The sequence below is a fragment of the Balaenoptera ricei genome, chromosome 16 (genome assembly GCF_028023285.1).
Source record: "Balaenoptera ricei isolate mBalRic1 chromosome 16, mBalRic1.hap2, whole genome shotgun sequence".
NCBI classification, from domain to species: domain Eukaryota; kingdom Metazoa; phylum Chordata; class Mammalia; order Artiodactyla; family Balaenopteridae; genus Balaenoptera; species Balaenoptera ricei.
The window spans coordinates 110,467,078-110,494,802 of record NC_082654.1 but is presented as its reverse complement, the minus strand read 5'-3'; the positions used below and the strand labels follow the sequence as shown (position 1 = coordinate 110,494,802).

At 46.3% G+C, this 27,725-nt stretch overlaps 1 protein-coding gene and 1 non-coding gene across 3 annotated transcripts in view; both read left to right on the top strand.

Annotated features, from left to right (window-relative positions):
• LOC132350918 (uncharacterized) overlaps nt 1-27,725 on the top strand; it is a 276,781-nt gene that overhangs the window by 152,377 nt on the left and 96,679 nt on the right. For both annotated transcript variants that reach the window (XM_059900516.1, XM_059900517.1), the window contains exon 2: nt 13,477-13,685. In XM_059900516.1, coding sequence (XP_059756499.1) covers nt 13,598-13,685 — 88 coding nt within the window. In that variant the 5' untranslated portion in view covers nt 13,477-13,597. The remainder of the gene's footprint in view (nt 1-13,476; nt 13,686-27,725) is intronic.
• Nucleotides 3,264-3,336, top strand: TRNAW-CCA (transfer RNA tryptophan (anticodon CCA)). The gene has a single exon. It is a non-coding gene; the product is annotated as a tRNA-Trp (tRNA).

Genomic DNA, 27,725 nt, shown 5'->3' with positions numbered 1-27,725 from the left:
TACGGGTACAGGAAGGGAAGAACGAGGCTGATAATGCAGTCCACTACCACGTGGGCAATGACCACAGGTACAGACTGCTGTGGGACCATGAAGGAACCTGGGGGGGCTGGTGGCAGTGGTTGGAGCACTAGGACAGACCAGCAGGAGGCCACGGGTCAGTGCAGGCATTAACGATGTTAAGTTTCTTGGGCTGGGGAAAGCAGGCTCCCCATGCAGGGTCTGTGTAGGTGCTGGTTTCTGGCTTTGGGACCTCTGGGTGCCTATGGCTATGCTAGCTCCTGCATCCAGGGGGTGCCTGGGGACCACCATGACCGCATTCTTCACGGCCTTGGCCTGCTGCATGGAGGGGAGCCCTGGCTTGTCCTGCTCTTGCTCAGAAAAGGGCAGGCCCTTCTCCCTGGCACAGGCCAGCCCACCGTCTAAGCCTTGGGCATAGCCCAGGGCAGGGCAGGACAAGGCCAGCCATGTATTCAGGGAGGAATTTCTCCCCCAAGTCCTTTGCCAGCATCGGGCCCCTCTGATTGTGGCCCAGGAGGCTGCCCTGTCCTCCGCACCTCTCTTCAGCATTCTAGCAACTCAACTGTTGCTCTGCCAGCAACCTCATCCAGGCCATGACCATCTCTGTCCTAACTGTTGCGAGAGTATCCTCACTGGTCCCTCTGCTTCTGTGCTTGCCCTTCCTCTCTCTCTCCTCCATGCAGCATCCAAAGGAACTTCCTGAAGTGTAACTCAGAACCTGACTTTCTCCCCTTAACCCTTTCCAGGGCTTCTGACCGCACTGAGGGAATCCTTCTCCTCAGGGCGGCCTCTGAGCAGCCAAGACTATTTTCAAAACACCGCGAAGGCATCATGTGCCTTTTTTACTCTCCCTTTCTCATGAGTGTACAGTGGAGTTTGCCTCAGGCTTCGTGATGGCGCAACAGACTGAAGTCAGAAGCAGAAATGAGAATTGAGCTCTAATGCTGGATGAAAGCTAGACATAGAAAAATGTAAAATAAAGCCACTCTTCTTACTAACTTTTTGTTTTTCAGGGAAATAGTCATCTTTTATAAAAATATGGTAGTTACGTAAGTATGTAGTAAGTTGATTGTCGTTATTTTTAAGTGAATTCATAAATATTAAATTTTTTCCAGTTTAGTTTCTAAGACAGTAAATGTTGAAAGACACAGTGCACATAAGCAAAAGCTCTTTGGGGCACTCGATGATAGAGATGTTTAAGGGTGTAAAGAGTTCCTGAGACCAAAAAGTGTGAGAGCCATAGGTATAACTATTTCTTAAACTTATTTGATCCAGAATCCCCCTCTCTCACCCCCTTTAGGTCGGGTAGCAGCCCTCAGCATCTGTTGGCCGTGGTGTTCCATTTGGGAAGCACTGGAGTCGATGGTCTGTGATGGGGCAGGAGCGGGGGAACATGGTAGTAGATAATTTGGAACTTAGAGTCAGTTCACCTGAGTTCAGATCGTGGCTCTGTCACTTAGTAGCTGTGTGACTTAACCTTCTGGGCCACCGTCTTCTCATCTGTGTGATGATGATGATAATGGTACTACTGCTAGTATTACCTGCCCTTTAGGCCTGTCGAGAAGATCATATGTAATCGTGCGTGCAGGGCACCAGATACATAGCAAGCACCCAGTACCTTAGCACTTGCTAATACTACTACTATATAATAATATTACTACTAGAGTTGTATTTTAATTAACAATAATAAAGTAATGATAATAAAAGAATATTAAATAAATAATATGGTAAATAACATAAATATATTATGAATAATAATTATTTTACGAATAATAATAAATTCATAATAAACAAAACATTGACTCAAAGTCTCTGAGACACGGAGGAAGAATTTACCCTGAAAGTGAGTAAAGAGGAAGACAGTGGTATTTAGGAGAAAGAGCTTCTCCGGGGTGTGGCCTTGAATCCCCATCTGAAGAGGCTGGGGGTGGGTTTTCCCAGCTGGGCCAGTGGTTGGCCATGAGGGGGCCTCGCCTTAGCCAGTCTTGGTTTAGGTGGGATTCAAACTGAGAGTGATTTTTCCACCCTTGCTTGCCTAGCCCAAGCCTGCAGGGGCACAAGAGTGTGTGACGGGCCTTGGCCTTCCCAGACAGAACTCTGGCGGCTACATCTGAAAAGCCAAACACAACGGAAATGCCCCCTCTGTCCTGGACTGAGCAGATCTGCTGCTTCTCCCTTTGTGGCTGCTCCCTGCCGTCTGCTTCTGAATAACTAACTGTTTCTTTGGCTGATGGAGTGAAACCAAGAGACATGTTTGACCTTGGTGTATTTATAGCCAGGAAGTAGGAAAGAATCATGAGTAAAACAAGAGCAGGGAAACCATATGAGGTCCCCTGGGGAACAGTTGAGTTTGTGAGTGTGTGTGTGTGTGTGTGTGTGTGTGTGTGTGTGTGTGTGTGTGTGTGAACAGAGTTTGGTCAAAGGCTTGATTAGAAGGAAGCCTGCTTGGCTAGGTCAAGTGAAAGACCAGCATCTCTTTCCTGATCTGAACTTAGTTTCACCATCTGTAAGATGGGACCAGTGCTTGTTCCGTGATGCTCCTCTCGGGCACACAGGGGTGGAAGTGACATAACTATAAACCGTTGTCAACATGAAATGCTCTAGAAGGCATTTGTTTTCTTTCCAACCCAATAAGAAAAACCACAGAACTGCTGGCTGGGGTGGGGGGCGGGAAATATGTCAAAACATCAGCAGTTCAACTATCTGTGGCATCCCAAGCCTTCTTTCAAGTCTCTCTTGTCATGATGTGGTAACAGCCGAGAACAATCAGCCCAAGGGGATAAGGAGTTTCAATCCGCTCGGCACAAAATGTCCTTGGCTCTCCCTGTGCTTCTCAGACGGAAGCCGCTCCGAGGCCTTGGGAGCCCCAGCCGGGGGCAGCTCTGGGTTAGGGGTGGGCGGTGCTGGTACTGGCAGGGTTGAGCTTTCAGGATGGAGCTGGATGAGCGAGGAACTGAAGAGAGGAAGGAACGTGTCCCTTGAGGGCTGCAGAACAGGGCTGCGTCCCCGCCCTCAGGAGGCTGGTCAGCATGTCTGGGCCCGGCACTCTCTGATCTTCCTTGAAAGCCACGTGCCCTCTTGCAGCAGTGAAATGGGGGTAGCATCTGCATTAGATGATGTCTCAATGCTGAGGTAATCCAGCTTGGCTGTAGAGGTACCACTTGGCCTGGAGGGACAGTGCCCATGTACTTTGTTGCACAAGCTGGGATGCTTTGTTGAGAGTCAAAGGAGGTGCTCTTGGGACTTCCCTGGTGGTCCAGTGGTTAAGACTCCGTGCTTCCAATGCAGGGGGCGCGGGTTCGATCCCCGGTCAGGGAACTAAGATCCCACATGCTGCGAGGCATGGCTAAAAAATTTAAAAATTAAAAATTAAAAAAGGAGGTGCTATTAATAATTACTCTGGGTAACAGGAATAAACTGAAACGGTCTGGGTAAAGGGAACACGTGGTCACCCACCTAGAAGTCGTGAGAGGCAAGTAGCTTATCCTGTGGGCTTTCCCATGGAAAGCCGGCCACACACTCCCCGAAGGTTAGAGAAAGAGCCCCAATGATTCTGCCTGAGGAGGGGTTGGCCAGTGGGGGGGCTTGGGTTTTTCCCAAGACAACAGAAGGATGAACGGGAGGTCTGGTTTGGAGACCCAAACTGGAGTCAACACAATCCCTCACATTTTCCCAGGGTTTCATACTTTTCAAAAACTCTTTCACAAGATCCACAATTTGTTGGGAAAATCCCACCCAACAGGGCCAGGGTGGATGGCGCGTCTTATCATTGGAGGGGTGAGGAACTTGAGGAGTGGTTGGGCCCAAAGCCCTCGGCCCTCGAGGGGCGAATTCGTTTCCCAGTACCCGCCGAGGGGATGTTCTCTCCACTACGCTGCCCACCAGGACAGTGGCTAAGGTCCGAGTGTCTTATAATGCATTTCTACCCGACTGATAACCTTTTTTGAGAGAGTGCACAAAATCAGAAGGGACAAACCCCTGCTGTGCTTGGAGCAGAGAAACCCTTCCGGCTGGAGAGGGGAGACTGGGAGCCTGTCTGGATGTCGGTCTCTCAGTGTCCTCGTGCTTTTGCAATAGCAGCTGGGCCCAGGGCCTGCCACTGGTAAGAGCCCAGGGCAACGGGATGGGGGCAGCGGGATGAAGGATACATCCAACTACGGAGCCCTCCAGGGAGAGGGACTTACCACCCCTGCGATTTCAGGGAAAGGCAGAAGGTCGGAGCTGAATGTGGCCTGAGGACCATCTCTTCCAGCTCCTTTATCTAAAAACTGAGGAACCAAATACGTGGAGTAGGAGTAGGAGGTCAAGGATGTCTATTTCACGCCAAGCATCTCACCTGGACGGATCTCAGTTCATTTGCAAAACCTTCTGAGATAGGAAGTCTCATCTGAGATGAACTCTTGCCCAAACTAGTAGGTGGGGAGGCAGGATTTGAACTCAGGCCTCAGCCTGACTCCGAACCCCTCGCTCTTTGTACCACGCGACCCCGCCGTGCCCTGAGGCTCTTCATCTGGAAGATGAAGGTCAGGCCAAGCTGAAGGTACACTGACCCCGGTGTAGGTCTTTTTAGGTCAACTCTCACTGTAAATATTTTCCCTTTGATTTTGCAGTCCTCAGCAGTTACTTACCAGGGCTGCAAAGAGAAGATAAGCTGGTGGGAGAGGACCCACCCGACCCGCCTGAGTGAACCATGGCGGTTTCGGAAAGACTCCCAGGCTGTCAAACGCAATTACCCCCAGAGGTGAACATTCTGGAGATGTGACCAGGGTTCACTGGTCTGTGATCTCAGAAAAACCAGATTAGCCAGAGGCAAATCGAACCCAGAGCTGAGGTGGTAGGACATTGTGGCAGGTCCTGGAAGCCCAGCCTGCCCCAGCAGAGGCCCCTGGTGGCCCCTGGGGAGGTAGGCAGTGGCGGGGTTGCACTGATAGGACAGCAGCAGCAAATTTAGCAGCCCGCTTCCTTGCAGAGACAGTGCCAGGCAAGGCGGGATCCAGCCTGGGGCTGGGGGAGTGGGGGGGGGTGCAGGTGGATGGGCCACTGGGCAGGTGACCTCAAGGCTCATCTTGTGTGGCCACCTCTGATCTGCTCTCTCTGGAGATGCTGGAGAATCCAGAGAAGGAGCAGTGGGAACTATATTCCCAAGAAGACCGTGGGTCCCCCGAGAAGGAAACAACAGTGCCTCATGTGGGGCTGGTGGTCTCTCTAGAGAGAGCCTGGGTCCACCAGGATGGGGCAATTGTACAAGTGGTGAAGGGTTCAGGGGACCGTCCTTGAGGCAAGAGTCAGCACTTTAAGTCCTGGCACGCTCCCCCTCGGCCTGCATTCAGGGCCCGGTATTTGTAGAGTCTTTTGCCGTATTTCTTGGCCCAGCACTTACCATATCCTTGAGAACCAGGCCAACACAGGTGGGTCTCTTTACCCACCAGGCCAATGTTTGGAGTTCTGATCCACACAGAGGCAAACAAACCAGGTTCCTGAGTCACCACCAGCCCTCCTGCCTCAGGGCCGCTGCCAGGTGGGTTCCCCCGAAAGGACACTCCTGTCCATCTCCATCTGTGACATCCTGCTCACCATCCAAGGCTCAGCTGAAAGTGTCTCTTCTGCCCTGGCCCCTGTATTTTCATTTTTAACCTTTTAAAATGATGAACACTTCAAACACTCCCCAAAGTAGAGAGCAGAGCGTGATGTACCCACTCAGGCATCATCCAGAACTGAGATTTCACCGCACCTGCTTTACATCTCTCTCTCTCTCTGAATTTTTAAAAGCATCACGTCATTTCCCTTCCACGTGCTAGATTTTTGCATCTCTAAAAAAGACGGGCATTTCAGACGTAATGATATGATGCTTATAGATCTAAAAATTGCCAGTAACGCCTTGCTCTCACCCAATACCCAATCCAGATTGAAATTTCTCCAATTGTCCCAATTTTTTCTAACAGTCGATTCCTTTGAATCAAGTCTGTCGTTCGAATTCGTTGAGTGTTTGAAGGAACGGGGCCAGTTGTTCTGCAGAACCTCCCAGACCTGGCTTCTGCCTCTCTCTCCCCGACTGGTGTGCTCGTCTTACAGCCCTTATTATAGGTGCCCTCAATTGTGTCCACAGCTGAACTGGCCTTTTTGCTCCTTCTGCATCATGAGCTTTTTGAGGGCAGATATGACATATCTTCTTCATCTTTGTGTTCCTCGTGGTTCCCAAGGTAGTGCATTGTGCATAATAAGGGTTCTGTTGATTCTCGAAAACATGGAGGAATCATGGAGTGAATTTTTTTCTCTTTGCCAACTTAAAACTTAAAGTCTTGAGATTTTGAACCTCCCCCCCAACCCCCATGGCTGGGGGATGACTGGTTGGATCCAGAGATATTTGTGCACAGAGCAAAGGGTAGACCAGATGACCTTTAAGACCCAGGATGACTCTACAATTCTGGCTGCTGTTTGGCTTTGTCCTCCAGCTTTGTTCTGGGATTTATCAATATTCTCATGGTTAGATTCCGCAAGCTGGCATGATCTGAGGAGGCAAATTAGGACATGCTTTCCTGCCACCACTTTTTATAGCTTGGCAAGGGACAGAAAGGGTGTCCTCCCCTCCCTGTGTTGCTGTGTCATGTAGTGAGGTTGCTTGCAGCCAAGGGCCTAGCATGTTGGGGTGGTGACCCCTCCCGCCCCTTGCCCTGCTTTCTGACCCAACTCTCTGATCTCACAACCTCTGACTTGTTTATTTCTAGAGATGTCATTTATATACCATATTGCAAGCGAATGAGAAAATCCGGCTTGGATTATGGAATTTAACTTTATGATTTAGTTGTTCAACAAGCTTTTTTGAGAATCTACCATGTGCCAGGCCCTGTCTTCCTAGGTTCTGGGGGTCCAAGCGTGGTCCAGATCCACTTTGTTGGGATCAGGAGTTCACTGTTTAATGAAAGAGACAGGCCATCAGTGCCATGGTGGAAGGGAGCCCAGGCACCATGGAAGAGAGAGAAAGATGCCCATATCAGACTGGAGGGCTTTCTGGAAGAGGTAGCTTCTATGCTAAGTCTTGAAAGACACATAGGAATTTTCTGGAAGAAAGGGAAGGGGAAGAGGAAAGAACACTGCAGATGTATGCCAAGGAGAGAGAATAGCATGTGGAATGGGAAATTGCATTTACTGTGTATTTTCAGAGACACTGTGTAATTCACATTTCACAAATAATTTTTTTTTCAAAAGGCCTCAGGGAGGTTAAATGATTTATCCAAGGTGGGGGGAGAGGAATTAGAATTATGGTCACAGATTCTCTGAGAAGAATTTCAGCACCGTGACTTTATTCCATGCCCATGTAACCCACCCCTCTATTAAGGAACTAAAAAACAAAACAAAAACAAAAACCCTCATTTGTGCCAGTCATGGAAGGACTGGGCCGGGAGTGTTCAGGGAGTACACAGTTGCTGCATTTGGGAAAAAAGGGTTAGGCCTGGCCCACACGTGGGCAGGATCACCCATGGCCCCTTCACAGCATCCCCGTGGCGTTTCCAGAGACTGGAAACCCTGTCTCAGAGAATAGAAAAGTTCCTCTTCCTAAAGTTAATGCAGACTGTTTAATATTGGCTTACTGACATACTAGAAACACCAGACTACTGACCAAATAAAATTATTTGATGGTTTATATATTATAAGAAAACTATGGTTTATTATATATACATGAAATATATATATATATATATATATATATATATATATATATATATATATATATATATATATATATAAAATGGATACATTTGGTTATATATACATATGGGTAATCCAACCACGATCTTGAGGAAGACCAAGATTTTTCTTCTCCACCTCAGATGATTTTTAAAAATCTCTAAAAAAATTAGAAGTGTTCCCCTAGGACAGATCCATGACCTCTTTTAAAACCCCTTGACCGTGAAGTATTTGGCACTCAAGTGATCACTATAGCAGTAGGCACTTCACTTCGAAGACTTTCTTAATTAGAGGAAATAAGGAAACGAAAAATGACCCAGCACCTACTGCATCTCAGACATTATTCTAGAAACTTCCACACACCATTCTATTTAATTTTCATTAACTCTGTCAGGTACGTTAATTATTAGCCCAGTTTTTAACACGTGAGGGAACCAATATTCTGAGAGGTTAAATAACTTGTCAGTGTCACAGAATAAGGAGCAAAACCAGAATTCTGACCCCAAAGTCTACTCTCTCCTCAGCACCATGATTATATTTCATACATGAGAGGTGGTGCCTAAGATTTAGTTCTCACGTCAGACTCTCTGGGTTTGAACCCAGGCTCCAGGAATTACTTACTCTGGACAAGTTACTGAGCTCCTTTTGCCTTGGCTTTCCTAGTTGTAAATTGGGTAATAATGCAACTTTTTCATAAGAAGGACTCAGGAGTCAATCCAGGTAAAAGGCTCAAAACAGTGCTTGGCACCGAAGTGAATGTTAACTAATATTATAGGGACTTTTGCTTGAAATCAAGCTTACCTTTCACCTTGGCTTGTCTTACTTGGGGTGAGGACAGCATGTTGGCATATCTTTGAGGGCAGCACAGTTGGCCTGGACTGAGCAGTTAGGAAAGCAATGGACTGGCCAGGACTGGGCTTCTCCTTGTACAGCCAGGAAGAATTGACCAGTGTGTGGGGGCTACCAGAAACCCTGAAGAGTTGGGCGGCCTCTGCTAGACTGGACCCATTTGGTAGGACAGGGGTGGGAAAGCAGAGGGTTTTGGAGACAAAGCCTCCTGAAAATAATTGAAAGTTGAAAATCTCTCTGAATTCAGTGATGCCACACTTTCCCAAAGGCCATTCCAGGGGATTCAGAGTGTGGCAAACCTCTACCTGCTGGGGCAGGTCACACCTGACCCCAGAGTGTGCAAAACAAAGCTCATGTCAAAAGCTGACTTGCCTGGGAATTGGTGGCAAGAGTGGGATCTTGTCTGCTGGGGCATGGAGGTGACAGTGTTGCCCAGTGAGGACAGACCAGGGACCTGGAGTCTGGTTTGGCTGAAAGAGCCAGGCGGGGTCCACAGGGCAAGCAGACAAAGGACCAGGGTGGTGGCCAGTCAGTGTAGGGGGGGCAGGTTCGGGCAGGGAAGCAGGTGGCGCTGGGCATGAAGGAGGATGAGCTGAGCCACTTTGCGAGGGCTTAGGGAGGACAGGCCCCTGGGCCCAGGGAGAAGTTGAGTCCAAGGCAAAGCCAAGGAGGAGCAAACAAGGGCAGGTCTAGACCATGGCCCACGTCAGACGAGGCTGGTGCTGGTGGGTGAGGATGGGGCTCCAGGCCAGAGAGGGGCCAGCCGCGGCTGCTGCAACACGGCATGAAAAGGGCACTGTGCTCAGGGGCTGAGTCCGGGCCCGCACCCAGGTCCACCACTTGGTAGAGGTACACTTGGGGCAGTTTCCTTCAGCCCAGTGGAGCCTCAGTTTTCCCATGTATTAAGTGGGGATTCAGTAAGTCCCCTACATACGAACCTTCAAGTTGTGCACTTTCAAAGATGCGAACGTGCATTCGCATGTCCAGTCACGTAAGTCAGTTCACATGTCTGGCGTACGTCGTCATGTGCGTGCATCCTCTACAAGTGATTGTGCTTTTGTGTACTTTACTGTACAGTACTGTAGAGAGTATGGCAGTACAGTATCTTTATTTCTTGCCTGTTCACTCAATGCCAGCCCCGTATGCCAGCTGTTGTACTGGACTACTGCACTTTTCAAGGTACTGTACTATAAGATTAAAAATGTTTTATTTTTTGTGTTTGTTTTTTTATGTATTATTTTGTGTGAAAAGTATTATAAACCTATTACAGTACAGTCCTGGATAGCTGATTGTGTTAGTTGGGTACTTAGGCTGACTTTGTTGGACTTACGAACAAATTGGACTTAAAAAACGTGCTCTTGGAACGGAACCCGTTCGTACGTAGGAGACTTACTATAATACTATTTGCTTTATGGGGCAAAGCGCAGACACTAAAGAAACAATGCTTGTGCAGGTGCTCAAGGAACAGGACGGCGTGGTCTGGGGAGGGCCCCATCACAGCCCCTCCCCACACCCTAGTTATTCCTACCTTCTCCCTTCACCTCCCCAAGTCTTGTTCGTCCCCGTCTGTTTAAAGGGAGATAAAAACAACAACTTCATCTCATCGTGCCTGTGAAGGTTCTCGGCGCCAGAACGTTAGAGGAATTGAGTCTGAGGCAGAGTGAGTGCCCCCTGGGGGCCGGAGGACCCAGCAGGGGAGCTAGACCCTCCGGGGTGCTGAGCCGGGTGCCGCAGCCAGGCCGGGAGCCCCGTGCCCTGGAGAAGGGCGCTGCCGTCGTGTAGCCGTGAATGTTAGGGCCCGGTGTCCTGCCCGCTGACGAGGCAAGGCCACTCTGTGCCAGAGCCGGATTTCATCTTGAGTGGGTCAAAGTCTGCGTGTCTTATGTAGGGTTTCACCTTCCATCAAGTCTCCTCCACACTGCAATACAATCGTCTCCATCGTGGGATCAGGCAGCAGGCCCATCTCCTCTGGGCGACACCTGTGGGGCGGACCCAAGCGTCCCTCAGAGTCCCCCCAGGCCTTCCCGCTCCTCGGACACCATGGCAGTTAGAGGGACGCGTAATGGTGATATATGCTGAACCACGTCAGCCCGGGAGGCCGGTGGCTTTAATGGCTATCTTGGAGGTGGCATTCCATTAGGTGTGATTGAACTTAATTTTAATGGCAGGATGACTACTGTTTCATCATTCTCTCCCATGCCTGAAGGTCAGTGGGAAAACGTTCTTTCCTCCAGGAATGACACTCCAAAATCCCTGTACCACCGTGCCAATCTTGGTTAATGCTAAAATACTGAGCGGTACAGGTACCCTTCTGCACAAACAGGTTTGTTTGTCAACATGGGACTCTCAGGTTAGTGACCCTGGAGCCAGGTGGCACAGGGCTGAATGGTGACTCCACCACTCGCTGGCTGTGTGGCCTTGGGCAACTTTCTTAACCTCTCTGTGCCTCAGTTTCCTCCTCTTTTAGGTTGGGTGATGACAGTATGTGTTTCCCAGTATGTGTTTCCCAGGGTTTTTGTGGGGATTTCACGATTTGATGGGTGTAAAATGGTTCAAACATTGCCTGAAACATAGAAATTTCCATGAAGCTCCTGTTATCTCTAGGGAAAGGAATAGAATAAGCAGCCATTTACAAAACACATTCAAACCCACAATTGAACAGACAGTGGAGCTAAGGTGAGGAGTTTAGGGAGGAGTAGGTGAGTGTGGAAAAGCAGATTGGGGTTGATTGGAAAGGCATGGGAATGGCAGCCTCATGGGTTTCAACCATGTCCTGAATGATATACCCTTGAGTGGAGAGTTTCTGAACATTTCCCAAGAGGCAGAGACAATGGGAAAGTTATATTTTTGGAGGATCTTGACCGACAGTAGGAATGGAAAGAAATCAGTATATACGAAGGCCGTTAGGAAGGCAGGCCCTGCAGGACCTTGGGGCTCCTTTATGTGGGGTAAGGGGGCAGGACAGGTCTAGGGTGACTTTGGGGGCATTGTCGCCAGCATGGGAGGAGCTGGGCTGGAGGGAGGAAGATTATGGGTTTTCAGACGGCAGGAGGACATGGCCTCTGAGGGTCGCCTTGGGAGCTGGGTCAGGGGTGGGGATGTAGATTTGCGAGTCGGCTGCTGACATGGGACGGGTTTCTTAGCTCATGGGAGAGGAGAGAGAGAGGGGAAAGCATAGAGGACTGAGGACAGGCCCAGGGAATATTTGCGGGCTCAGAGACTGATAAGGGAAAGAGCAGAGCGGGAAGAGGACCAGAGGAAGGAATAGTCTGGGGTGTGTGCTGGTGGGAGTCGAGGTGAAGGTCAGATGCTGCAGAGAGGCCAAGGGTGGGGTGAGGAAGGGCAAGTGCTGCTTTAACAGCCGCTGGGCAGCCCGTCTGGGTGCCGAGTTTTGGGGAGAGGTGGAGGCCGGCAGGAAGGACACCCGCAGAGAGTGGGGCAAGTCAGCAGTGGGATTCAGTTTTAAATGAGAAGATACTGTCTTCCTCCAAGGGAAAAACAGCGGCATGCCTGGCAGTGAAGGAGTCCCGTTCTTCTATTCACTGGGCTGCCTTCTGGAGCCCAGACCAGAAAACAGTGACGACATGGAGAGGTCAGGCCTCTTGACCGTGCAATTTTGAGCACTCTGACCCCAGATTCCCCATCTGTGAAAGGGGGGCATTTGGACCAGATGGTGCCTGGGGTCTCCTCTGCCCTCTCAGCCCATGAGCCCCATCACCAAGTCGTTCCTGTGCTAGGCTGACCTCTGAGGACTGAGTCTTGATCATCAGAGACCCTGATCATTGGCACTGCAGCTCCCCCCATCATGTGTGGCTTGTGTAACTCTCACTGTGACGAGAATAACTGATGATTACATAAACATTTATAGATTGTGGACTACTTATGCACGTGTTCACATGTGAGCCAGGTATCATCCTTTTTTTTTTTAACCACTACAAAGCAAGGCTTTGTTGTATTCCTCAATGACTGAACTTAAGAATGTGATGCAGTGCAACTAGAGATTATCATACTAAGTGAAGTAAGTCAGAAAGAGAAAGACAAATACCATATGATATCACTTATATGTGGAAGCTACAATAGGACACAAATGAACTTATCTATGAAACAGAAAGAGAATCACGGACATAGAGAACAGACTGGTGGTTGCCAAGGGGGAGGGGGAGGGGGGAGGGATGGGGTGGGAGGCTGGGATTAGCAGACGTAAGCTTTTATATATAGCATGGATAAACAGCAAGGTCCTACTGTATAGCAGAAAGAACTATATTCAATATCCTGTGATAAACCATAATGGAAAAGAATATATAAAAAAAGGATGTGTGTGTGTATATATATATATATATAAATATAACTGAATTACTTTGCTGTACAGCAGAAACTAACACAACATTGTAAATCAACTATACTTCAATAAAAATTAAAATAAAAAAGAATGTGATGGAGAATACGTTAATAGCGCAGATTAAATTTAAAAGGGTATGGCCTAAGTGTCCGTTCCATTGTGAACAGAGCAAAACTTTTTTAAGTTATAAAATTCTGCCAGTGTTGAGAAGTTATTCCATAAAGCAAAGTCACGTTATTCAAAAATGAGTATACAGCATGCATCTTTGTTTTTTTATCATCTTGTTTATACAGCCAGAAAATTCAAGTTTCAGTAGCTTGACCAAGCTGACACAGCCAGGCAGTGGCAGAGCTGGAATTTGAACCCAGACACTTACACTCTAAAGTTCAATACTTTTTCCATCATGACATACTATTTTAAAATTTAAGTGGATTAAAATAAAATGTTTGGGTCGTGTGAAGAATTTTGTGTAACTCCTTGAAATGTTTAACAAAATTGGTACGGCCAAATTTGAGCTGGTTGTGGAGGCAGTTGACTTCTCCAGTGTGGAAACAGTTGGTTTTAACCTTTTTTCCTATTTGCAGGTGGGGAGATTGCAGTGGCTCCAGATCAGCTTTATGCTGCTGCTTCCGGATCTGACGCTGACTTGAATGGTGGCCGTGGTGACTTACGTGTCCCCAGCTCACAGCTGGCTAGGGCCAGTGGATGACGGTGGATCCCGACAGTAGCAGGCTCTGGCTTGTGGTCCCACTTGCACAAATTCTGGAGCCCCAGCCCTCCGTTTCTCTGGAAGGTAAGGGTCCCAAGAGGACTCAGACATTCTCCTTGGTGGGACATAATTTTGCATGCATGCTAGCTGTCAGTCTGGAGTCCTTTGCTATTCTGGCTGGGCTCCTGTCCTGCTGGGGTGCGTTGGCTTTGATGTGACCTTGAGATTAGCCACTGCCATGCTGAGGTCTCTCTTCCTGTCTTCCTGGTGTTGACCTCATCTCCTCTGTGATCCAATGGAAAGAGGGAGAAGTCGCCTCCTCCCAAGTCTAAGAGCTCAGACCCAGCTACCAAACACAGGTCATTCTTATTCTTCCTTCAGGATTACAATCCCAAGTTTCATTTATTCCATTTCTTTCAATGTCCCCTGTGACCCAGGAACTTAGGTCAGGGGCCCAGGGGTTGTGTTGAAGACAGTACATGTGAAAGCATCCAGCATTACACCCTAAATTCTCCCTCTCTCCTGACAACTGGTCACTGTCTCTGTATTCAGCCCAAGCACTTTAATAGATGGGGAAGATGGGGGTGAGGATTGTTCGGGTGTGGCCTTTGCACCGTCTTTGTGGTGTTCTTTGCTTTATTGTAGAATCGAGCGTTAGCCCCATTATTCGGGAATGAGACAGAAGTCTCCGCCGCTCTGCCGAACAGGCTTGTGTGTCACTTGACACATACTTGATACCCGGTGTGCTGTTACAAAACAAACCCCTAGGGATATGGGAGTAGAGATGTGCAGAGGTCACATGGTTTTTGGTGAAACAAATGTCAGCTGTAGCTGCGGAATTTCTTCTGATAAGACTCCCCCCTTGTAGACGACATACATTAAGGGCGCCTGGGAGAGCCTCATGCGCCCAGCTCTTGGCACGTCAGAGGCATTGGATAGACATGGGTTGAACAAATGAACAACTGAGAAATGATGGTTCCACGTCCTCTGCTCTGCTCAGAGAAATCTGGGGAGGGAGTCGCACCGGGGGGCTCATGCTTTCAGAGGGACCCGGGCGAACTGTAGCATGGGGGGCGTGAATCACAAGGGCTTTAAAATCATGACGAGGGAGGAGTGGATGGAGGAGCTTAGGGCGATGACTCTGCAGGGCCCGGGCTCACAGGCGCATCACAGCCTGCAACCCATCAGCGGACCCTCTTGGGCCAGAGGGATCCAGGTGCCCTCCAGGCACCGAGGGTCTGTGGTGTGGGAGGGACTTCCGGCCTCTGGGGGTGGGACTTCCGGTCTGCGGTGGGTGGGAGGGGCTTCTGGGCCGACACATCTGGAAGAAGGACGTCAGGGCTGCCCAAGGCCCATCATGGTGCCCGGCGCGGAGGTGAGCTCCGCGTCCCAGGAATCGGGGTGGAGGCGGGAGGATGAGGACCTCTCCTGGAGAAGTGCAGTCCTCTGGTCTGTGGACCCCGCTCTGAGAAGCCCTGTGGAGGCTGCCATGCCTGCTGCCTCCCTGCCGTGCCCCTGCTTGATGCCCAGGCGAGCGGAAGTCCAGGCTGCAGCTCCCTGTCCGTTTCCAGAACCCCACAGTGTCCCCCACTTCAGGCCAGATCAGCACCTGGCCCTGACAGCACCAGGCAGGGGACAAATCTGTTCCATCCATCAGGAACAGAACAAATGCATTCTCCCCGGTCCGAGAACTGGAGCGTCCCCAGACCGAATCAGCTGGTTTACGTGAACGGAACTGAGGCTGGTGGGCACTGGACGTTTTGTGGAGCCACTGGCGTCTGTCCCTTCCTGGGGCCTCACACCCCTCAGTGCTTTTCCTTGCAGTCCAACATAGTGGAACGAGCATGTTCTTTCCTGGGGCAGCTGCTCTGCTAACTTCCAACATGTTGCGCTCTGAGCTCAGAAAGTCAGAGGAATCAAAGGGAGAAGCTGCAAGTGCTCAGCCCGCAGGGACAGGCGGCTTTGGAGACTCCAGTTTGCTTTTTTCTTCCTGTGTGCGTCAGATGTGCCGTCTCATCTTGCAGCGCCCTGGCCAGCTCTTGCTCTTCCACAAGGCAAGGGGAAGCAAAGCTGTGGCCAGTGGCCCCTCCGGCTGGGAAAATGTTTAAAATGGGGGTGACAGGCGGCCGTCCCAGGTGCTCCGAGAGAAATGCAGATAACTAAACCAAACATGAGAGCAGTTGCACGTGTCATCCTGACAAGATGTAAGTCAGGTCGGGTCTGGGTCCAGCTGTAGCCCTGAAGGCTAGAGAGGGAATATTCTCGGCGTGGGAGCCTTCTGTTTCTTCAGCTGCTGCAGGAACCTACTGTTTGTTGTTGGAGTTGGTTCTGGACACCCTGACACAGTGGCCATGTTAGCTCCAAAGCAGGCATTGCTCCTCTTGTTGATTTCATAGCAGATGGTTGGGGTGGGGGGGGGCTCTGTTGATTTCAGCTTTTACAAATTGGCAAGAGAGTCCATCCACTGGGGCCTCCTCATGGGTCTTCTGGAAACCCCTGGCTGTCCATTCATCCTTGACCTTGCTCTGTTCCTCCAAAGTCAAATTTAGTCTTTGAAAAATACTCGGCAAATTCGAAAATGGTAGGTTTAACAGGAGCCTGAGGCATTGGTGGGGAAAGCTTAATTTAGTTTCCTTTTATTTTTGGACAGATAATTCATTTTCTTGGTTCATAAATCAAAACTATAAAAAGCCCCGCTCCTACCTTTGCTCCCATCAACCCCAACACAAACGAACACTTATATTAGTTTCTGGGGTGTCTTTAACAAATACAAGCAAATGTGTGTCTGTATTTATATATTAAAAAACATATGTATATATATTTTTTCCTTTTTATTTCTTCCTTTCACAGAAAATAAAATGCAAATGGCTCATAAAAGAATGGAAGGAGCCTCAATCTCACTTATGTTAAGAGAAATGCAAATTAAAATGACACTGAAATACCAGAGGGGCAGAACTGACAAAAGTTAGCATTCTATGCAAATTGTTTCGGACTCTGCTCTTTTCACCTAATTGTATATCTTGGAGATCTTTCAAATTGGTGCATACAGAGTGTATTCACTCATTTTTACAGCTTTATAGTATCCTATTTATGGACACACCATAAATTTATTTAACTAGTTTCCTATTGATGGACCCTTGGGTTGCATATAACCTTTTGCTACTACGAACAGTGCCAACCAGGACACTTCCTGTATGTACCGGTACGTCTGTAGGATACATCCTGCCAAGGAGGATTGTTGGGTCAAAGGGTAAGTGTGTTTATAATATTTATAAGGTTTTCCAGATACCTTCAATGGGGTTGTGCAATATATACAACTACTAGCAATCAATGAAGACCCTCCTTCCCCACAACCTTGCCACGTAGGCATTTCATTGCAGTTTTAATTTGCACTTCCCTTATTTTAAAGTGAAATTGAGCACTATTTGGTTCTTTTAAGAGCCATTTGCATTTCCTTTTCTATGAGTTGCCTCTGCATATCCTTTGCCCATCTGAACAAAAATTGTATTATTGGCTTGATCCTTTTTTCTTAATAATTTCTGGGAGTTCTTGATATGTTAAGGGAAGAGTAGCTCTCTGTGATAGGAGTTGCAAATATTTACCCCACGTTGTTTTTTGATTTTGCTTATGCTGTGTGTGTGTGTGTGTGTGTGTGTGTGTGTCTAAGTGAAAAAAATTTTTAGGTGATAGAATATAGTAATCTTTTTCGGGGGTATGGATTCTGGATAAAAGAAAGGCTTTCCATACTCCAAGGTTCTAGAGTATGTTTTCTTCTGGTACTTTTATGGTTTTGTTTTTTTTTTATGTTTGTATCTTTGATCCATTGGGAGTTGATGCTGTGGAATGATCTTAGAACATGGAGAGAGGCGTGGAGAGCCATCACTCATCTGTTCCCTTGGAGACGGAAGGCAAGATGGAATTAGCAGGTGGCCTGTGATGACCCAGTGAGAGACAGTTACCACAGTGGGCTCTGTCTTGGTTGTAGTCTGAGGAGGAGTGGACACCCCAATGCCTTTGGAATCTCCCAGAGAGTTTATTCAGCCAAGGATTTGGGGGTTCACCTGAGACTCAGGGACCTTTTAGGGAACAAAGTTTAGTTTCTTCTTCACCTTTACCGATTACAAATAAGAAGAGAGGAAGAAGCTGTTATCAGTAACTGTGCATTGTGCTGGCTTTCATCTGTATGTCATTTTATTCAGTTCTCTGAACAATCCTCCAAAGCATTCTCTCTGCTTTCACGGGTAAAGAGGTGGAGGCTCAGACATGCAGTTGACTCATTCAGTCAGTAAGTAGCTGATGCAGGGTCCAGGGAGGAGGGTGGAGGGGTGGAGCTCTGGATGGTTCTCTCTCTTTCTTTAATGAAAGCAGCTCTGCCTTCACCTTGTTTGCTTATGGGTTTCCCATTAAGCTTTGATTTGAAGAACGGATCTACTGCAAGAGTTTGCATTCTCCAGATGGGGCCATTTTTTAATGCTTCTCGCCCTCAGCAATGGGCTCTGGCTTGGGAGTGCCACCCCACTCCTACTTCCCCTGCCCCTACTTCCATGCCTGTGACTGTTGCCCCCCTTTGCCTAGTGGACCTGAGGGGTCCCAGCCCACTGAAGGGCATTACCAGGGGTTGAGAGCTCAGAGGAGACTCAGGGTCGGGAGGTAGCAATGGCAGCTCCGAAGATGATTCCTCAACCAGCCCAGCCCAGCTCTGGGCCTCCTCCAGCCCACGGCCACCACCGGCTTCGTGCTGGAAGGCCCGGCAGCACAGTAGAGTTGATGTGTTTCTCAAGTGCTAGAATGGGGAAAAACTGCCGCCAGCCACTCTCTCCCCACTCCCTCCCTCCTCACACCACAACAAAAGGATTCTCCAACCAACACCGCCAGTTATGAAGTGGTGTGTTTGGTAAGAGTTAGAAACTCAGGGATTACTCAAAACCAAGCCGAGGGACTTTTAAAGGTACTTGAGCTCATTATATCCTTTTACAGATTGAATTTCCTTCTGTATTTAATGACTAATATCCTTGGTGCTTCTAGCATCATCTTACTCAACTGTGTTTAAGAATACTAGAAACAGAAACATTTCCAACAGCATCATCATTATTATCCTTCGACTTCCAAGCTAGGTGGATTCTATCGTGGATGGCTGAAGTCAGCACCATCATCCGTATCACCATTACTAATAAAATAATACTGAGTTAAACCATCAGCTTTATAGAAGGAGCTCAATGAACTACGCCTGATACCAAACTTGAGAAAACTCAATTTTAGAGAGAGGATGCAAATCAAAACTATAATGAGGCATCACCTCACACCGGTCAGAATGGCCATCATCAAAAACTCTACAAACAATAAATGCTGGAGAGGGTGTGGAGAAAAAGGAACCCTCCTACACTGTTGGTGGGAATGTAAATTGGTGCAGCCACTCTGGAAAACAGTATGGAGGTCCCTCAGAAAACTAAAAATAGAGTTACCGTATGATCCTGCAATCCCACTCCTGGGCATATATTCAGAGAAAACTATAATTTAAAAAGTTACATGCACCCCAATGTTCATAGCAGCACTATTTACAATAGCCAAGACATGGAAACATCCTAAATGTCCATCGACAGATGAATGGAGAAAGAAGATGTGGTATACATACACGATGGAATACTACTCAGCCACTAAAAATGAATGAAATAATGCCATTGGCAGCAACATGGATGCAACTAGAGATTATCATACTAAGTGAAGTGAGTCAGAGAAAGACAAATACCATGTGATATCACTTATATGTGGAGTCTTGAAAAAAAGATACAAATGATCTTATTTACAAAACAGAAATAGACCCACAGACATAGAAAACAAACTTATGGTTACCAAAGGGGAAAGGGTGGGAAGCAATAAACTAGGAGTTTGGGATTAACATATACACACTTCTGTATCTAAAACAGATAACCAACAAGGACCTACTGTGTAGCACAGGGAACTATACTCAATATTTTGTAATAACCTATGAGGGAAAATATATATGTGTGTATATCTATAAACATATACATTGTAAATCAATTATACTCCAATAAAATTTTAAAGAGAGAGAGGAAAAACAGCCATCTAGAGAGAGGAGGCCATTTATTCCACATTCCTTGCAAAGATGAAGGCATATTCTAGGAAAACAGTGTACTCTGCTCCCCCTGGCATTTGTGGGCAGTTCCAGCTTGTGAAGATCTTGTGTCCTGGCCAGAATTCCATGGCAGGATGGCTGCATTTCATGATCAGTCCCTGCGCTCTGTCGGGGCAGGCAGGTGTGTTCAGAACTGAGCGTCCGCAGTTTTACACCCTTGTACGCTTGTCATGGACCAGGGAGTGTAGGAACCTTCCACCAGGCTTGATGGGAACAGGCTTAAACTTTTGGGGACAGTGGTGCAAAAATGAGCAACGATGTGTCATCTGGGGTCCATAGCTGGGGAAGATTTTTTATTTTTTCTATTTAACAGACACCTGGATAATGGTGGCATGTCGGTGGCCCTGTCTTAAGTCAGGCTCCCAGAAGCTCTCATTCCGAGATGAGAATTTGTGTGCACGGGATGGATCAAGGAAGTGCTTCTAGGAGAAACGTGGTGGCTATTTGCAAGTGCCAGCATCCTGAAGGGGTGGCTGGATCCCAACTCAGGGCCACAGTTCTTCATGCCTCTTCCTTGGAGAGGTCACGTGGTGGCTTCAGTTCCGCTAGGAGCCCTGGGTCCTCCTTCTCTTCACCTACTGCTTCTGATGATGGATAAAAGGGGAAGCGAAAGAGTGATAAGTAAGGTTAAGTGATGGTGCCAACTGCTAGGAATGCTATGATTCTCCTTCCCTGGGGACAATTCCTCTGGGCTAGGTGGGCCCCGACGAACCCACCATGCTCAGGTTGGAACAGGGTCAACCCACCTATTGGCTTTCCCTTCATGTGTTCAGCCCTCAAATATTTTCCAACAAAACACTAAATATGGACATTTTTCTACTTTGTCATCTCCTATGCATTTTTTAAGAAAATGTAACTCTTACGGCTTTGAATCTTTGTACTAAGTTCCTCTAACTGTGCATTTCAAAAAGCTTTTCTTTTGAGCTTAAAGATAATATTTACAACACGTTTGTCCCTTGGCTGGCTGTGTCTGCGACTGTGTAGACACATCTCCTCTGCAGAGTAGAGATTTGCCAGAATGCAATTAGTTTTACTGGTCTACCCAGGGTTTACCATCCAGTGTTAGCCTGTGGAAGCCTTGACTGAAGAATGTGTCTTTCAAAGGGCACTTTCATGCAGCCATCACCAGAAACTTCAATGGGAGGAAAAGCAGGCAGGCATATGAAACGACCCCCTGAAACAGCTTGCATTGGCGTGCATTTTCAGATGATGGATTCTAAGTCCTAATAGCAGTAACTTCCCCTTTTTTTACATTGTCATTCCTCCTACAAACATGCCCACGGGCTGTTATGCAACACGCATATCCAGTAAATATACTAAATAAGCAATAAACGTGAGGGTTCAATTGCCATCTGCTTTGTGCTACCTGCAACGTTCTAGAAGTGTTCACACATTTCCTGTGTACTGTACCACGTCTGAAAAATGCCCCTCTCCCAGTAGCTTTGAAAGATTTTGACTTCGAAAATTTGGTTGCTATGTCCTAAGCCACACGTTCGTCCCTGGGTTGCTGTCCTCACGAACCACCTGTGCGGGAGAAGGATGTTAGCCAGTGACTCTTCTAGAACGCACCACCAGGAGTCTGAAGTTGCTATCCTTTCTTCCCTCTGTCTTTGTCATTGTCATCATGATGTCGTTGTCATCATGACCCATCACTAACCTCATCTTGCCCTCTTCCTCTTTCTCTTAACATTTTGCAGTGTGCTAACCTTGGATTTTAATTAGGCCCAATTCACTGGCCTGGCCATGGTGATGTACGCGTTTTGACGAAAGCACACCCACCTGCATGGTTAATCCAGGGCATCTGGCTGAAAACCAACAAGCAAGTCACTGCCAAACCTGAGCCTTCCTTGCATGGAAAAGCAGCAGAAACACGTTCTCTTTTTTATTTCCACAAAATGTATATCCCCAAAGCACACAGAGAAGCACATGCTCAGACAAACGTCATTGTTTACTCAAGATGCCCTACAAAGGCTGAAAGAGGAAGGAGAGGACATTTGACCTCTCGAAGATTCCTCCAGATTGGACAAAGCCAATCTGGAGGAATCTTCGAAGGAGGAAGAGTCTAAGAATTGGGGCGGAGGCCACAGTGAGAAGACTCTTCTTGGTGTTTTTAGGCAAGTTCTGATCCTTAACATTCCCTGTTGGAGCCTGCCACGCACTCATTTCTTCTCCATCTTCCACCATAGCTTGTCCTGGGAGAGAAAGAAACTGGCCAAGATAGCCATCTTCAGGGAGTTCTCTGGGGAAGGGAGGGAAAGAGTGAGTGGATGGATGGTATAGACTCAGGGGATGTTTGTGTGCAGCCAGATTGGAGAGCCCTCTCAATTCATCCCTCCCACCCCCAATTTCTACTCCTTACACTGTGCCACACAGAATATACAGCCCAGCTTGGGAGCAGTGTCTTAGACGACTGAAGAGTTAAATTATTTTGAAAGACTTCCAAAGGAGACTCCGCGCTCTCCCAGTATGAGAGTGACTCACTAAAGGAAATCATTACTTATATCCAATTAGTTTCTTTACAAATGCTCATTAATTTCATTTCCTAGGCAATCTTCACTTTCTGTGTCAACTAGAACAGTCACAGGTAATTCCTTTTTAGGAATCCACTACAAATTTGTCCCCATGGCCCAGTGTAGCCTTGAAACCATCATTCTTTCTGCCTCTGTCTCTTCTCTCTCTTTCTCTTTCTGTCATCTTCCACTTCACTTTGGCTTGCCATCTAATTCCATCCTACCCCACATAACCTCAGAAACTGCAGATGAAAACTTTCCATTTTAATTCTGATACTACAAGGCTATTTTGCAACTCTGAATTTTTAGTTCTAAAAATGGTACATTCTCCTAGATGTTTGATACTTTTTTTGTCTAATGGGCCAAGATGGCTGCAAATATCGTACAAATAGACCAATTAACTCTGCATTTCTTCCAAAGTCACAGTAATAGTGAAAAACTATTTTAATGGATAGAACCCATTATCACTTAAGGCCATAAACTTACATCTTTGAAAAAAATAATAAATCAGATAGCTTCATACTAGTATGGCTACTTTTTCCTGCTTTTTAAGGCATCTTTTAATATTACCAGAATCTTCTGAGAACAAAAGTATTAAACGATGAAATTCATCATGACACCTTTTTACAGCAGCTTTTCCTCATCACCACCTGTCACAAGGCCCTTGTAATTTGAAGGATTAGAGGAGCGACTTTCTCTAGATCTTTTTCATTATTATGTTTCTAACATTTGATTTATACCAAGATCTAGACTTCACCAGTGATGCCGATGAATGTTTCTTTTTTTTCCATGTAATTTATTTTATTTTTATTTTTTTATTAAAAATTTTTTTTAACTTTTTATTTTATATTGGAGTGTAGTTGATTAACAATGTCGTGTTAGTTTCAGGGGTACAGCAAAGTGATTCAGTGAGTGTTTCTGTTGATATGAGAAAGATAATTTCCTTTCCACTGACACCAGCTCTAAATCTGTCCAGTCCTCTTTTTTTGTTCAGCTGCTTGGTGCATTGTGCAAGTTACCTGGTTAACAGATGTTTGCTTTTTGGTGACTTGCTCGCTCCTTCCTGGTACAGCCCCTGATGGAGCCTGTTTTCCTCTCCCCTCCCCATGTACAAGGGACTTGAGCACTTGTAGTTGATAAACCCTGTCAAATATATTTGCATAAATTCTTCTTTCTGTCTTTCAAGCTACAACGCCTAGATTTTTCCACGTGTTTGCTTTGTTTTAATGAACTCGACCACTCATCGTATAGAATGCTGCCTGCTTGCTTTTGAGTGGTACTAGGTCCTCAGGGCCTGCATACACAACCAACCAGATAATTTGTAGGACCCAGTGAAAAATAGAACCACAGGGATCCTTGCTCAATAGTTATTAAAAGTTTCAAGTTGGTGACATCAAATCATTGGACCAAGAGCTCACCCCCATGAAATCTGTTATTCCTACATAAATAACTTCTTATGACTAACCCTAGGTATGATCTGTGACTTAACCTTAGTTTGTTTCTTTGCTGTTTTTAACTTGCAAACTAAGTAAGATTAGTCTGTATCTCTCAGTGCTTTGAGAATCTTCCACTGACCTAGGGTTTATATTGTTGCTATCAAAAAGTCTGGGGTCAAGCTAACTGTTGTTTCTTTGAAAGTATTTCCCCCCCCCCCCATTGATTCTGCCTTTTGCAGTTTTTCCTTACAATGTGTCTAGTTTTGTGTATCTTGCTTTGACCCCATTTTGCTTCCTGAATCTGATTTTCATCCTGTTTTAGAAACTTCTCAGCCACTACCTTTTAAAATGTTGCTTCTTGCCCTGTTTTTTTTTTTTTTTTTCTTTCTGGAGGTCCAATGTGATACATGCTAGAACTTTTCATGTCTTTAACTTCTTTTTCATTTTTAAAACCACTTTATCTTTTTGTGTTGCAGTCTAGGTAATCTCCTTCCAAACCATTACCTGGATCACTAATTCTCTCTTTGACTGTTTCATCTGATCTTTAAACCCATTCATTGAGTTTTTGTTTTTAATGATACACATTTCATTTCTAGAAGTTATATTTGGTCCTTTTTCAAATATGTCTTGTCTTCTTTTAAAGAGTCTGATTATTTTCTCATAATTTTGACTTCCCCTTTTATATTTTAATTACATATTTAATTATTTATAGTCTCTTTCTGATAGTTTCATTATCTGATGTCTCAGGGTCCCTGGGATTCAATACCCATGCTGCCTGTTGTGTGTGTTGACTCTGGTTCTTAGTGGACTCTTGGTCACGTCTCCTAAAGCATTTTGTAGTTTTTGATCGTGAGCTTCTATTTCAAAGAATGTTCACTCTTGGTATCTTGTGTGCCAGAGGTTGAGGATCTGTTTCTATAGAGTTTTTCATTTGCTTTAGCAAACGCCCCTGTGATGGTATTGAGATTGGAACTCTTCTTATGTTATTTAATTGGCATGGGGTTCCTAGACCACACAGGTGAGTAAATTTAAATGCAAACCTGTGTGAACTGTGGCCTGTGGTTACAAAACTCAAGGTGACTTTTTTCCCTGCCAGAGCTCCCCCTGCCCAGGCAGCCAAACTATCAGCACCTGCTCTGGTGTTCAGCCTGCTCTGGTCTCAGGGATTTCCTTTACTGATCTCAGCTGCACTCTTAAAACCATGTTTGTTATTTTTGTAGGCATATCTAGGTATTTTGTGGCCGGAGGTTTTTTAGATTCTCCTTCATGATATTGCCACAAATGATAGTTCCTGTCATTCTGAATTTCTGAGCTCAGAAAAAGCGTTCGCATTATGATTACATATTTTGAGATCTCTCTAGAAGTTAGAAACATCTTATGAAGCAGGCCAGGAGCCCTGACCAAATCCATGGCAGTTCTGTTGTACTAATCAGAAAGTACTCCATATTTTTATATGTGGCTTTTATTTAGATGAGATGTTGGTTTTGTTCTGCAAAGAAAACAGCTAATGTACTTACTCTTTACTAAAAATGACTGGAGTGCACAAATGGCTGGATTTATTTAGTACCAAAATGTGAGATGTTTTAAAAAATCCTAGGAATTTGAGGACACTGGGAAGGTTGCTCAGCACTGAAAGGAAAACAGAAGGAGGAAGGCATTTCAATTCCCTGTGCCATGCATGCTCTCTAGTTTCAAATAATGCAAGGATTTCTCTCTGCTGTTCCTTCCTTTTGCCGTTGAATTTTCTGCTCCTTAAATATCTGCTTTACCAGAAAATGAGAAAGTCTTCACCCAAAGAAGCACCAGAGAAGTGAAGACAGATTACTGTAAAAGGTTTCACGGCTGAGTCAGCTGGGAGGGCAGCTGGTCATCATTTCCTGTCTCACCCTGCAGAAGGGAGCTACCCAGAAAAGGGATGTCTAAGCTGGAAGGACTCTAGTTGGCTCCTGTACCTCTCCAGGGTCTGCAAGGCCCACTGCATGGAATGTTCTGATATCCAGACAGGGAAGATATAGACCTGTGCACCAGGAAGGAAGGTCATTCATTCATTCATTCATTGCTCTTCTCATTAGAGTAAAGTGAGGGCTATGTGGGGAATTTAGGCAGGAAACTTCCAATATGACTAGATTATATTTACTTAACTTTTTTTGTTGTGTTTTTTTTTCTACTATTTTTTAAAAAAATTGTTTTATTGAAGTACAGTTGATTTTTTTGGTTGTGTTTTGGATTGAAAACCTTATTTACTCTGAACACTCAATAATGTTCATTGGTTTTGTTGTTGTTATTATTCTGTGAACATCTTTTTAGAAAAAACATGGTGCAGTGGCATGGCCTTTGCCAATGAGGGAATTCTGGGCCCATTTGTTCATTCGTTTTTTTTTTTCTTTTGTTCAAATAACATTTATCCAGCATTAAGTTATGCTTTGTACTAGGTGCTGTGGGTCTGAAAAGGTAAACTATAAATAGCCCCTGCCCTTAGGAATCCCATAGTCCAATGCCTTGTGGGGAGGGCAGCTCATATACAGAAAGAAAATGCTAAATGTGACCCAGTTAATCTTCAAATGATCTAATTAAAGAATCACAATGAATAGGTCCATAACTTTTTTATTGTGATAAAGTAGACATAACATAAAATTTACCATTTACCATTTTAGCCATTTTTCAGTGTTATTAAGGACATTCACATTGTTGTGCGACCATCACCACTATCCATCTCTAGAACTTTGTCATCTTCCCAGACTGAGACTCTGTACCCATTAGATGACAACTCCCCATTCCTACCCTGGCAGCCACCACTCTACTTTCTGTCTCTATGAACTGGACTCCTTTAGGTACCTCCTATAAGTGGAATCATGCCATATTTGTCCTCTTGTGTCTGGTTCATCCATTACTTTTTTAATCGAAGGAAATCTGCTTTACAGAAACATCTTGGCCTTGTCCCTGACTGATTCACTACTTGGCTAGGCCCCGGGGTAAGATAGTCAACTTTTCCTAATGCCCTCCGCTCTGCAATAGCCCAGCTGTTTTAGAATCTTTTTTTGGAAGAGTCCATCACAGTGTTGTGATATTAATCAATTCAAGTCTGCTGACATTATTGTAGTACTAAAGAGGCTGCTACTCCCTGGAAATACCTCACAGCCTCCCTCCGTGGGTGGTGATGTGGTGAGGTCAGAAGCACGTAGGTGGGCCCGTGCCTTGGCTCTGCAGAAAGCCCGCTGGTGGCCCAGGCTGCACGTTTCACAGGGCTTCACCTGTGAGCACGCAGAGAGCCCTGCTATTCCCTCAGCCCAGCTGCCTGCCAGAAACTCGGGCCCTGCGGACTCCTCTCCAGACGTGGGCTCTGAGCCGGCCTGTCTAACAGCTTTCCTCTGGGGCCAATCAGACACTCGCCAAAGGGGCGCCATCTGCTTTTGAGTCACTTGTTACATTTGAGATCTGTCGTGTGTTGGGAGCCCTCACTGGGGTTAGGGAAAGACCTGATGTTAGGAGGAGGACTGGGTCAAGTTTCCTGCTGTATTTCTGGGGCACTTGTTTATGCAGTGAAATATGTAATGTACAGTGGGCGTGGTCTGCTGAGCAGGAGTCAGCTCTGGACAGGCATCTCATTGCCATGAAAAACAGAGCTCATTTACTTGCGGTCCACTTCTTCCTTTTCATATTCTTTTCCATCATGGTTTATCACAGGATATTGAATATAGCTCCCTGTGCTCTACGGTAGGACCTTGTTGTTTATCTGCTCATCCCAAACTCCCAATCCAACCCTCCCCTGATGGGGTCCGTTTCTTATTCCACCAGAATGTTAAGTTCCACGAGGGCTGGTCTGATCACTGCTGTATCCTCAGCACAGAAGACAGCCTGGCACAAAGTGTGAATATCTCCTACAGATCCTGTTGTCAGGATATTGACTACATCAACATACAGAAAATACTGTCGTTAGAAACCAGAAAATGATACCCCTGATAAGAGCATTCATGCTACTTCATCAAGAAATATTCCCACCTATTCTGGCTCTTTCAAAAACTAG